A 13620-nucleotide genomic window follows, 5' to 3' on the forward strand; every position below is an offset into this window, starting at 1 on the left:
GTATCTAAAATATACTAGTTTTGTCCAAAATCTAATGTTTTTGGACCATCTAAACTATACACATTAACCTAGTGATTAATATAACTCATAAGTCTCGTTCATGTTGTAATTTACGTGAAGGGTGGCTATGGTCCTTGCCAATCCGAGAAAAATATCGAATTTATGACTCTTGATTTTTCTAAATAAAATATTTTAAATTAAATAAAAATTATCAATAATTAATGTTAGTTATTTTTTACCTTAGTTAGTCTTTAGTTAGTAATCTTACTAACTTATTAATTGACTAACTAACTTTCGAACTAACCAACTAACTTTTATTGTGCGGAGATATTACATACATTTAGGGTTTGTGGTTGTGAATGTGTCTATCGCTTATGTATTGAATAGCTTTGAGATTTATTTGTTGTGTGACTCTTATGTTCTCTTTAAAGTTTGGTGTAGCCATAGAACAAAGCGAAGCCATGGGAGATATTCTCGACGTAGTGCTTTCAACTCCATTGAATGTAGTGGATTCAGTTGAATTAAACAAAATGACAACAACATCATCTCTTTGACGCTTGCTAGCTTGGAGCCATTCGCATGGGGTATGGAAGATAGTTGCTTTAATTGTACTTGCATCAAAGTGCTATATATATATTTGGAGATGATCGTTTATATATTTCATTGCAGCCAACGCATGGGCTCTAATAGAATGAATGTGCGAAAAATGTAAGAGGTGGCAAGGGGACAAGAGACGCATGTTGCTAAATGTACAAGAGCTACAAAGATTCGGAGAAACATGATGGCTACTTCAAGTGCTTCAGACTTTAAAAATCTTGAGGCCAAGATGAATGAGTTGATGGAAATGCATGCGGGTTTATGTGTGCGTGTTGATCGTGCACTTGCCATGTACTCAATGGAGTTACATGAACATGCTAAAGGTCTGTATGGTGTTGTGTGTGAGACAAAGCGCACACACAGCAAGTGTCGATTGATCTGGGTGGCGAAGTAAGGGCACTTTCAGTAATTATTTCTGAGACAAGTAGATTAATGAATCTGCTGGTGAATGATATGTGGGCTTCGTTCTGGGGGCTTGGAGATGACCATGAACCTGTGATTTGCCAGAGGGGTTGTCAATTTCCATTCTTGCAATTTCAAATGAATGTTAGTAGGTTTAATGCATTGTTTCAACAATTGAGCCGTTAGATGAACGGTCACATCTAAGGAGAAAAAATTGCTTAGGGTGGAACTTATAGGTTCGGATTGTTTTGCATATTTTAAAGTGATTGGGCTAGCACTTTTTGTGATAATATATGCTTCTTTTTTGTAAAGCCTACGTGAAATGTGCTAAGGTGTGCAACACTTTTTGATATAACAAAGCGTATTTGAGTAAAATGTATTGAGTGTGTATAACGTGATGTCTCTTTCTTGACGTTTACATCGAGCAGTTTTGATAATCTAGTGATGGTTAGTATATTTACATTCAATGTATTGCGCACATCGAATGTATGCAATACATTTAGTTTTGAAATCAAACCATGCCTTTGATAAAGTGTGTTGATGATCATTTCTGTGGTTGCATGTTTACTTTGTTTTGTTAGTTAATTGAAATGGATCAATTATGCATGTGTTTATATATAAATTCTCTATCTCAACAAAATCTCTCTCACTCTCTCTCTCTCTCTCATGGGCGGGCCCAACATCTTTGTAGACAGATACATTGACATGGTTGTAAGCATTAACTCAAATACATTGACTTGGTATTGTGTGTCTTGATATTTAATCTTTAATATTTAAATATTGAATGTGTTTGTACATATATGATGAGCCATGCCTTTGATAGAATTAGTTGATAACAGATTTTGTGGCCATCCAATCAATATGGGGTGTTCGCATTGAGCAACTGGCAGAGACTATGTGTTGCGTGTTTTTTCATAGGAATGTGCTTACATCCACAAGGTACGAGTGACGGCAGATTGCTAGGCTTAGGGCTTGGAAAGGGATTTTAGATCATGATAGACCCATTTGTAGGGATATTGAAAACCTGCCTCTTCATCAAGAGATTCTAAGTGGTCATCATGAACTAGGCCAACCACAATTTATTATAGACTTGGCTAATGTTTTGCCATCAGCGGATAGAACCATTAGGGGATTTCAAGTCTAATGAAAATTTGGTGTGGATTTGACGAATGCTTTGCCATCAGCGGGTGGTTGCAATGGTCTTAATCATGTGATAATCACATGGTCTTAATCATGTGATTATCGAGTCACACAACCATAATGTTTCAATGTCTAAGTGCTAGAATGGGAAAAATCATAATGGAGTGGTTTGTGAGAGTGTGTCTCGCCATGTTGAAATTGTAAATGGGGATAATGAGCCAGTTGAACAACATGTTGATATAGATTTGGCTATGGTGCATGTCGATCGTGTTATGCTTGATATTTTTTCATCAACAGATGGTTGTGATTTTGGGGATCACCACAATGTGGAAAATTCCGTGATTAATGAGTCGCGTATTCATAATATTGTTGTTGGTGGATTGTGCTCCATTTTACATGCTTTTCCTACAACGGATGTTCACCCAGCAACAGCGGTACTGTATTCCATGGGAAGTCTTTCTGAAATGTGCGAGAGGTGTTTAGCTAAGTTGTGGAGATGCAAGACTCGGGTGCAAGGGTCAATTTTGTTTGGAAGGCACTATTGTCAAAATGGAAAAGTAATGTTGCCACCATTGCAACATCCACCACAGCCATTGCATGATTTGTTACATGGTACGCACCCTCAGAGTAGAATATTTAAAAATAACATACGAGCACACAACAGTGCTCTTGCATTTATATCACTTGGAGCTAATGTTGACAAGCTACCTGCTATCGAGAATGGTTACACCTTTAGAGTGCATGGCTCTGTTTATCACCATATAGGAACTTTGCTTCCTAATGTGCAACGTCAAGAAAGGCCAAGATTTGCACACCTCTATGTTTGTGATACCGAGATGAGTTGCTTAATAGGTTGGGGGTTATGCATGATATATTACCAAATTTGCCAGGGGAGCTTCAATGTATGATGCTTCAACACAATGTATATGCACATGCTTTTAGGTTTGTGGGTTTGCAATTTCAAAATAATCCCGTGCAAGAACTAAGAATGAGTATTTTTGGTGTTCAAAGAACTAGTAAACATTACTCTACTTCTACAACAACTGAGGTTGCAGCTATCATGCCGGGGCAGGGTGACGAGGATACTCTTGATCGTTGAGATATTCATGTTTACACTCAGGATGGTCGATGTGTTGCTATTTCAAACTTGCATAGAGCATATATGTATGTCCTCCTTTTTCCTATGGGAGATGATGGTTGGCATGTAAAGGTTCCCTACAGTAATGTCAGTGTTCTTGTTAACATATATGAATTGTCCAATAAAAATTGTGTTACCCAAATGTAATTTTATGCATTCTGTCTTTAGGTGCGCAAAGATACTGAGGTGTGCATATTGCGCGGTGGTCGGCTATTGCAACAATTTATTGTTGATGCTTATTGTAGTATAGAGCAGTGTAGGTTAACTTGGTGTTGCCAGAATCAATCAGTGTTGCGATCGAAGGCCTACAAACACCTGGCAGACATGGTGGGGGCAAACAATAATGGGCCAAATGCAAATTGTTTGTGCCTTTGTTGGCAAGAGGATAGTTTTGCCATCGTCATTCACGGGTGGGCCAAGGCACATGTATCAATTATATTAGGATGCCATGGCTATAGTGCGATGCAAGGGAAAACCTAACCTTTTTATAACAATGACATGCAATCCAAAGCGGTTGGAGATAACTAATGCTTTGTTGCTTGGGCAAAGTGCTTATGACCGTCCGGATTTGACTGCTCTTGTGTTTCATAAAAAACATGCTGATTTAATGTACACGTTGTTATGAAAGGATCTCTTTGGAAAGGTTGCAGGCTATGTTATTATGATTAAATTCCAAAAGAGGGGGCTACCACATTCTCATACTTTACTAATTTTAGAGTCGTCTTTCAAACCTTCCGGAAGCATGTCACTACGATAGAATGGTTTGTGCTGAATTGCCAGATAGAGTTACATTTCCAGCCTTATTTGAGACAATTTCAAAGTGCAACATTCATGGCCCTTGTGGAGGATTGAACCCAAAGAGTCCCTGTATGGATAAGGGTAGATGTATTAAAGACTACCCACGAAAATTAGTGGACATGACAACGGTTGATAGTTCTGGCTATTCCATTTATCGAAGATGAGATGATGGAAACTCTATGATCATGAATGGTAATGCTATTGATAATCAATGGATTGTTCCATATAATCCTTTCTTGAGTAAGAAATACAATGTACACATAAATGTGGAGGTGTGCTCGACAGTTGCAGCTGTTAAGTATTTGTATAAGCATGTGTACAAGGGCCATGACCGTGCAACTGTCAAATAGCAACAAAATATAAATTTGGTCGCACTATGAACAACGACACTATATTGTAGATGAAATGTGAAATCATGTTGAACAAAAGGTGGCCTCCATTTGTCATGACACAAGTGGCAAACTAATAGGAAGCCACAACCAATGGTAAAATAGGGCTTTGAACCCTCATCTCGACACTTTGAGATTATCCCCTAGACATAAGTCACTTTTTCTCAAACACTTGAGTGTTCTATATGAGTGCAAAATGGTTCATTATTGGGCCCCACTAGCACCAAGATTCTATTCTATATATTATTAAGAGCTTTGCCTTGGAGATCCTAAACTAGAAGGCTCCCAAGCCTATGTGGCACAAGGAGGAGAAGTTTGGTGTTCAAGAAATAAAGAAGGCTTTTTCCTGAAGGGTGAATGAGGGTTATATTTATTTTTTATCCTCTCTCTCTCTCTCACAAAAAAAAAACACAAGTTTACCTATACTCTTTCTTTCTCTTTTAATTGAACACATACATTCTTTCTCTCTTTTAAATTGCACATAGGATATGATCATGGAAAGGAAAAATATGAGTCTTATATATATATATATATATATATATATATATGCACTCTTCCTAGCAATAGAGAGAGATATGAATTTATTCTTCAATTAGACATATAGTTCATGCAATATATACATGTTTTAAAACCACACACAAATACACGTAGACTATAAAAACACATGAACAATACATGCATACACATGTATACATACATGCTCATACACACATAAACATATATGAGTGAGAGAGAGTGTCTCCCTCCCTCCCTCCTCCCCCCCTCTCTCTCTCCACACACTCCATAATTAATACATATATTTATAATAACAATATGGTGTGTGTAATTAATAACACACACACACACACACACACGCACACACACACACACACACATGCACACATTGTAATTAACAAAGGGAGAGAGAGAGAGAGGAAGAAGAAGAAGAAGAAAAAAAAGATGATGATGATGAATTAATTCTCAATAGTCAATAGGTTGTCAAATTTATATAATATTGTAGGCACAATATGTGAGAATAATATACATGCCATGATAGGCTCAATGTGAATAGAAATTACAATTTAAATGATATGCTTAATGTGTGAGAATGATATGCATACCATGATAGGCTTAATATGAATAGAAATCACCATTAAATGTGTTTGTCTTTGAGAAACTTTGAGTAATGGTCATAAGGGTTCTTTAGGGATGCAAGTAAGGCTTGATCCTATTAATGTTGGTCTTCCACTCCTGATATAATGGCACAAGCATTACATCCCCATATATTGCATTTTTGTGCATTCAACATTATAGTAGTGTAAGTTGCCAAAGCTTTTGAAGTTCGGATTATGTTCCTTGTATCAACCTTCCATGAACTCTCTTGCCACACGAAACGTGCTTTTGAACACTAGTGGGTGAATCGCTGAGAGAATGTAGGCACGGAGAGCCTAGTGTGTGTACTACTACTGCCTCCTTTCCACAATCACATTTGCAATGGCAATTTAATGTGTGCGATGATATGTAGCTAGTGTGCTAGCATTGCTGTCTCTCATCTCCATGACTTTCAAAGTTTCGCCAGGAGGTGGGAAGGCTTTGCAAGAGAATACGAACAGACCAACGATTCGAGCCATTTCCAGCAATATATAGCAAAGCTTGTGAAGTAAGGCCATGAAAGGCCTCTGCAAGAGCAGAATAATCGCTCGTCTCTGATAACACTCCTTTGCTAGTGAAATCCTTAGCCATGGCGGGAAATGTAGCAGGATCGTCTTCATCCACAGGCGTAGCAGTTGGAGAATCATCATCATCATCCACAGATGGAGGGCTTGACAGGGGGGAAACCTCAGGGTGGGTGGAGCCCCTCCGAAATTGTCCACACCTTGCAGAGCTCCCTTCGCCTTCCTTCCCTCCCTCCGATTCCCCCTGCGCGAAGTGAGTCTCCTCTGCTTCGTCTTTGCCTTCTTTGGCTTAATATGTGATGTAATATAAGAATGTGAAGTTGTTATGGCTGGTACGACACGATCATGCAACGCTGGTCTTAAGAACCCGTAAAGAAACAGGCCATCAACCGGATGCTAACTGATAAAAGCGCTTGAAAGTGGATGAGGCCATAAATTGAGGAGGGTCACGTTCTGTTAATACGCTAGTAGGAGACAAGCAGGCATGCTGGTATACTGACTCAGAAAACAGGTCATTATTAGGGATGAGTTTATTCAGACCTGTAAGTTCTGTGGTGAATCTTAATTGAATCTGGTAAAAACATATACGACGTACGTCTATATGCTTGAAAATATACTTAAGCATACCACAGAATCTATGGCAAATCCTATGTATGTTCTAATAAAATCTTGTAGGAGATACCTCGTATATTGATGACAATATACCCTCAAGCATACTGTAGACATGGAATGCTTTTGGAATTTATGATGAATCCCAGGTATGTTTTCCCAAAAAGTTTATACTCAACCTACTAAAGTTTTGAATCCTAATTTGCATGTTTTGAGAAATAAAAGCCATTTGGAAAATATTAGTCACTAAAATCATCCTTAGTAATGATCCATAAAAGCCATTTGGCAAATATTAGTCACTAAAATCATCCTTAGTAATGATCCAGCTCCCTTGCTGTCATGATAGCACGGAAGAACGATCATTTTTTGTGTGCCATAACTTTGGGATACTGTCAGATGACTTTCTGCTCTGGCTCCTGAGATGATCCCCTTGTAGGCAAGAGCAAGGGAATTTGGATCAATCATAGATGGAGTAGTGTCATTTACTGATTTGCAACTGGCGTTAAGTAAGCACACAGGAAGGGCTAACCTCGCATGCCATCTATCAGGACAGATTGTCCAGAAGGGGATTAAAAGAAATTTGAACATTGTGAGCTTTGACACTCATACGGTGTAATTACTCCTCAATTCCTCATGTTCATGCCTTTGAATATAGTCCTAAGCCCTAACGTCTCCATTGCCTTCTCAGTTATTAGCTCCTTATTCCAATGTCAATGTATAGCTAGTGTTCCACATCTGCTCCCCACTTTTGTGCCCATTTGTCTGAATGTTCGCTGTGGATCTGTGTCAATAACTTTTGCTAAGGAGTGTTGTAAATGGTGTTTGGGCTTTAACCTCAAATTCTTCTATTGTTTTATGCACTCTCTTCATGGTATCCCACATCTTCTGCAGTAGATAGGATCTCCAATCTGCAGATCCTTGGGATGCTATTGCCTTCTCAACATCTTAGACATAAGTTTCCTCATGCCCCACTTCTAAGTATGTAGATTTTCCTACATGCTCGTACAAGGGATGCCTCAGCCAGTCTCTAGCACAAGTTATCTAATGGAACTCCAATGTTTTATGTTACCCCTCTTCCAACTTCTGAAGATAGCTGCTGATTTAGCCACAAGAGTGTTGTCTTTGCTCTTATACATGCCCTGGTTATTTCTCTGTAAGGAGAACCAATAGAGTGAACAGTTTTTAGTCGAGAAGGTTCAGTTAATTCTGTAAATGTGAGCTTGTTTTGTTTTGTAGCAAAGGCAACTCACTAGCATGCTCACCCTTTATGGCCATGGAGTTTTGGTCAATGGTATGTCCCATGTTCCATGTTGACAGTCCTTTGAGTCCATTGCTAAGCATTTTAGTGTGGAAACCATTGATACTTAACCAGTTGGGCGCCTTCCATCAGATCGAGTGATTGAAGTTGGAGCTTTCAATGTTTGTTGCCAGGCATATGTACTGTCAAAACTTTTGCAAACTTCCAAACTGCCCCTAGAAATTGCCAATGTATAAAGCACATACACGTTCTTGTATTTGTCCATCATGGGGTTGATTGTGTCACATGGCTGCGATGGGCCCACTCTTAAGAACTGTCTTTGCTCTGTCACAGTAAATTTCTTCAACCAACTCATATCCATGACAGTAAATTTCTTCAACCAACTCTCTAGTTATTCAAATTCGAGGAAGTAATCAATATCAGTTCTAAATTTTATCAAAACTAGCTGAAATCAACAGTAATCCAAGTGGTGTATGTTTTGTTCTGAGATCCATTGGATCACATGTACATCTGTAAATTAATCCTTGAATTCTGGAAGTAAATTAATCCTCTGAACAGATGCCATGATTAGTTGACTCTGTAGTTATTCAAATTAGAGGAAGTAATCAATATCGATTCGAATTTTTATCAAAACTGGCAGAAATCAACACTAATCCAAGTGGTGTGTTTTGTTCTGAGATCCATTGGATCACATGTATATCTGCAAATTAATCCTTGAATTCTGGAAGTAAATTAATCCTCTGAACAGATGCCATGATCCAGATGAGAATTGGACATGCTTAGTATGCCAAGCCATCTTCTGTGGGCGGTACATAAATGGCCATATGCTTGAACATTCTGGAGAGACTGGTCATGCAATGGCCATTAGCTTCAGGTAACATTGCTTGTGGGTCATTGGGCAATTCACGAGATCAAAAATTTCTCATTAGCTTGCTTTATCTTCTGATGTTTGCAGAGATTTGTCTGTCTGGTGCTTCAAGTGTGAATCATATTTGGATGCTCAAGTCATTCCTGTGTTGCGTCCTGTGTATGAGAAGCTACATATCCTGAAGTTTGGAGAAGCCCTACCTCCGCGACAGACAATAAGTCCGGTTCTTCTTTGTGAATATGAGAGTACAAGAAAGTAGACTTGTGGAATGCTATTATCAGAATTGTGAGTTTGCAGATTTTCTTAAGTGTGTAGATCGCCACAATGACACCAAAGAACATGCTAAATAAGTTCTAACTGCTTTCTCAACAATCATGATCTTTGATTGTAAGATGTAAATGGCCTATGAAATTAATAAAATGAAGGTAAAATATGGTGCAAGAAATTAGTATAATTGTGTGAATGGAGGTTAAAAACAGATTAGTATTGTGGCTGTGGTATACAAGTGTAAGTGGATGGAAGAACCTAATTGAAATAGCATCACAGGAGTACAACTGTATATGCTAGATACTTTTTCAATTTCTCTCTATCTTCCAGAAGCAGTGTCTCTCCAATGTTTGCAGTTTTGTTTGCTCAGCTTAAGCAGACTTTTGAAATAAAGTAGCTGCTTCTTTTGAAAGAACCTGTAGCCAACCGTGATAAGTAGCCCCCTCTTTTGAAAGAACCTGTAGCCAACCTGATAAGTAGCCCCTAAACTTTGCCCTTGAAGGACAATACTTGGCTCATTTTATTTGTGTTCTTTTCTAACGCGAATGGCAATATTGGCTTGCTTTCCACTATTTTTGTTACCTAGGTGAGGTGGTTTGATGAAGTGGACAATTCTCTTACACTCAAGGAGGCAGCTGGAGGTGTTGTCAGGGAATGAGCCTATGCAAGCAACATGATGTGATTTTGAACATGTGCCATGGCCATGGGTAGGTGACAGAAACATGCATGTGAATTCCCTTGTACTTGTGACTTCTTGCTATCTCAGAGCCATTCCACACTCCAATCAGCATGTTGGTGACAATCATAGTTTAAGTACCCCCTTTGAGAAGGGTGCTTAGTTTACTTGATAGTACCCCCTTTGAGAAGGGTGCTTAGTTTACTTGATAGTACCCCTTTTATGGAGGCTACTTCACCTTATATAGAACTGTGGGAGAAGGATGCTTAGTTTACTTGTTGATAGTACCCCCTGTGCGAAGGCTACTTCACTTTATATAGAATTGTGGTTATATGGCCACATTGTATTGAAGGCTTTTGGCTGTATGTTATTTTTCTCACCTTTTGTGATGCAGAGTTCTCTCTCCTTGTGTAGCTTTTGATAGGTTGACTCCACAAAAAGCTACTTGTATATGGCCAGATATCAGATTGCCTCTTATCCAAGAGTCCTCTATTGCTAGCCAATGGACTTGTTTGTGGAGGGACTCTCAACACCCTTGACCTTATATTATTGTCACCTTTGAGTGATAGTACTCACCTTTGAGTGATAGTACTTGGCTATTTTTGACCTTTCACTTTCTTGACCCCTTATCATGATTCTTGAACTTGCATTGGAAAATGAAATGAAGTATATATTATGTGTTCCAGTAATCTCTCAGGTACTAATGGAATCTTTTGGTTTGGTTACTACTAATGGAGTCTTTTGGCTAGCAATGCTACCCATTGCACTCATTTCCATGTTTTGTCGCCTAGTAGTTTGGCAGGAATGGTGGTATTATATCATATGATTTTTATATTTAGCTTGAAAGAGGGTAAAGTTTGTTTCTGTTTTGTTTTTGTTTTTTTTCAGAGAATATAATAATCCATGTTGTTTCATATCCTTGGACATGTTCCTTGTAGTTAATGTTATTCTTTTTTATTTAAGAAAGTTTGCACCATATTTGATACACCTCTAGTGGTGATTACTATTTATGGGCCAAGTCTCAAAGGAGATTGAAATTATAGATGATGCAAATAAGGATGCCTATAATTTATCTGACCTGCCACTTGCAATTATCATTGCTCGTGGGCTGATTCCTTGAGATAGGAAATATAGATTTCAACCACTTGAAAGAAAGATTTCTACTCCATATTATCCATATAGTGGCAACAATTCATCATTTCATTTGGTTACTAAGTTGAAATATGCCGATAGTGTTTAAGTGTTGTGTTCCTTGAGGAAAATAAAAATGAAAAGTTGTGCCCATGGAAGATCCACGATATGTGAAATGAAGGTTCATGAAAGTGAATGTTGATAGTCATAGTAATGGAGCCCTTTCAAGATATGATACTTGCAATGCCAAAGAGATGCTCACATAAATGCACAAAAGAATCTTTCATTGTGAACAAAAGGATCATACAATGCTTTCCACACAAGTAGAATGAAATGCAACGTCAGCGTATGGATTTTAGATATATTTGCATTGCAAGGAGAGGTTCACATAAATGCACTAAACATTGTGTACCACAGGATTCTATGATAGTTTTTGCACAAGTAGAATGATAGTATCAAAATATATGGATGCCAAAGGGGTTTGCATAGCAATTTTGCTATGGACATAGTAATGTAGAATTGTTTTCTTCGAGTTAGATGAAAAAGACCCATTAGACACATGATTATTCATTTGAAATGCTATTTGGATTGTAGTGGATTATGCAACTAATTCGGTTAAGACAAAGTGTATGGAGGATCAGTGCTATGTCAAGTCTCTTTTATTTATGGATGTTCACACTATTTGATGCTCTATTTTAGCAAATAGATGGTATGAAGAGGACATATGTACAAATAAGTATTTCAACTCTCATTTCTTGTGCTATAGAGAGAAGGCATGGATGGTTCAAAGAGTGGGTTAAACTATTTCTCTAACTTGGCTAATAAGACTTCAATAAACATGTAAGTGTATTACCACTATCTTTACTCACACTTTGCCAAACTAGGTGAGCATATTGTTATCAAACCATGGATCATGTTTTGGAAGGTAAAAGCCAAAGTTACCAAATGTATGATGTCCCAACTTTTTATGTTGAAATGGCACAAGCAAGGGAAAGATAGCAAATAAAGAACAAATAGTCAAATGGGACGCGCACACATTCTATGTGTGTGTGTGTGAGATAGTGGCATAGATTTTTAAATTGTAAAATCACTCTAGCACACATTTGCCCAATTTTTATTGTGAAAAGATACTGTGTCAAATTTGTCATGGATTCAAATGTGTCAACTTATTATGGCTCTTGGAAAGAATTTGCCATATTAGCTTAATCATGAATTTGATAGTAGTTATTGTAATTCTAACATTTTAAGAGATTTCTCTCACACACACACACACACACGACATATTGGAGTTTGCCATATCTTATATTTCAATAAAAAATACTCACTTTGTTGCGCTTCCTTGCAACTGGTGCGCAGATCGGTCGCAGTATGCTTACGTAGTGAATCCCGGAAGGTCTCTAAGAACAATGAACTCTACCTTTTTGCACAAAAAACAATGTAAAAGCATGAACGACAAGAAGCAAGAGACCAATTGGGTTCAATCTTTCCCCATGCCTTGTGTGAGCGCTTCACAAAGCATGTATTTTTATATACATTTTCATCTTCATGCTCAATAATAGCCCAATTTACAAAAATATGACAAGCTTTTAGCTTTTGAGTTTGCTTTCTACAAAAATAGGAAATAAAGCTAATGGACGGTGCCCATGGAGTCTGGCACGCCCAATCTCAATGTCCAAATAGAAATAACATATCCGTGCGCATAGGCGCATACAAAATAATAATCAATAATCGATGTCTTAATAGACATAACAAAATATAGGCGTGGCGCCTATCAAAATATAATCCAAAGGTCGAATACTCGCTAGACTCCAATGCTTTTCTCCGCCACTGCTGCTATCTCTACACATCAATTGAAGCATTCACAATCGTTAGTAAAATAATACAATTAAACCGACAAAAGTGAATACCTAGTAGTCTTCAGCTACATAAATAAATCAACTGGTTAGAAATAAATCCTAACCTTAATTTATTACGAGTGCGCACTCTAAACTCATAAACGTTTATTAATTTAATATGCATTTTGCAGAATCACCCGCTATGGAATCACCCATGTACACACTAAATTAATGAAACGCCCGAAAAGGACAGGCGTCCCCATCAACTTCTCGCACAAAGAATCCTCTTTGTGTATGAGTCCCGATCATCTAAGTTTACGGAATCCACCGTAAAACCTCACGGAATCCACCGTGGCACGGAATCCACCGTAACAGTCCTTAAAATATGCAAGAAATTTCTTATGCCTAGGGTGCATATGATTTTCCTTTGCGTGCAATTCATTCACCCAAATGAGATATGATTTAGTACTCTTGCGTAATGCACGTTTTGCTTGAGTATGCGAAAGCAGTGGAAAAATATTAGATGCATGCATACCATATAATGTAATAGATTTTCCTTGAAAATTAATATTCATTGTGTGCGTGGAATAATCTATATTTGGATTATGCTGGTGTCGCCAAGGCATTCCTAAAATAATGTCACTTGACTGTAATGGAACAACTAAGAAATTTCTCCTTTCAGTGTATAAACCAATTTGAATCTCTAAATCTTGTACTTCTTGTGTGCCATTGTACCTAGTACCTAAAAATGCAGCTTTTATGCGATAATGCGTAGGTACAGTCTGTAATTTCAATTCCTTTACCAATTTTGCTGAAATAAAGTCATGAGTACTACCGTCATCATGCAAGATAGTTTT

General features: G+C 37.9%; 1 protein-coding gene across 2 annotated transcripts; it reads left to right on the plus strand.

The window, feature by feature from the left end:
- The first annotated feature begins 5804 nt into the window (after window positions 1-5804).
- Window positions 5805-9299, plus strand: LOC148029302 (histone deacetylase-like protein). Of its 2 annotated transcripts, none has more exons than XM_087688080.1 (3): window positions 5805-6372; window positions 8749-8860; window positions 8942-9299. In XM_087688080.1, the coding sequence occupies exons 1-3, from the start codon at window positions 6258-6260 to the stop codon at window positions 9111-9113; spliced, it is 399 nt and encodes a 132-aa protein (XP_087544206.1). In that variant the 5' UTR covers window positions 5805-6257; the 3' UTR covers window positions 9114-9299. The 2 variants fall into 2 exon arrangements, with proteins under 2 accessions (XP_087544206.1, XP_087544205.1); XM_087688079.1 differs by having other exon boundaries at window positions 5818-6372; window positions 8735-8860.
- Window positions 9300-13620: the final 4321 nt, after the last annotated feature.

Source organism: Lygodium microphyllum, chromosome 11 (genome assembly GCF_053477565.2).
Source record: "Lygodium microphyllum isolate KBCC chromosome 11, Lygodium_microphyllum_v1.1.10, whole genome shotgun sequence".
In the NCBI taxonomy this organism is placed as follows: domain Eukaryota; kingdom Viridiplantae; phylum Streptophyta; class Polypodiopsida; order Schizaeales; family Lygodiaceae; genus Lygodium; species Lygodium microphyllum.

Bases quoted from the DNA above. Each gene is read 5' to 3' on its own strand.
- LOC148029302 (XM_087688079.1), top strand. From the start codon at position 6,185: ATGGCGGGAAATGTAGCAGGATCGTCTTCATCCACAGGCGTAGCAGTT. The intron at 6,373-8,734 runs GTGAGTCTCCTC...TCCTCTGAACAG, and splicing joins TCCGATTCCCCCTGCGCGAA to ATGCCATGATCCAGATGAGA. The intron at 8,861-8,941 runs GTAACATTGCTT...TGATGTTTGCAG, and splicing joins GCAATGGCCATTAGCTTCAG to AGATTTGTCTGTCTGGTGCT.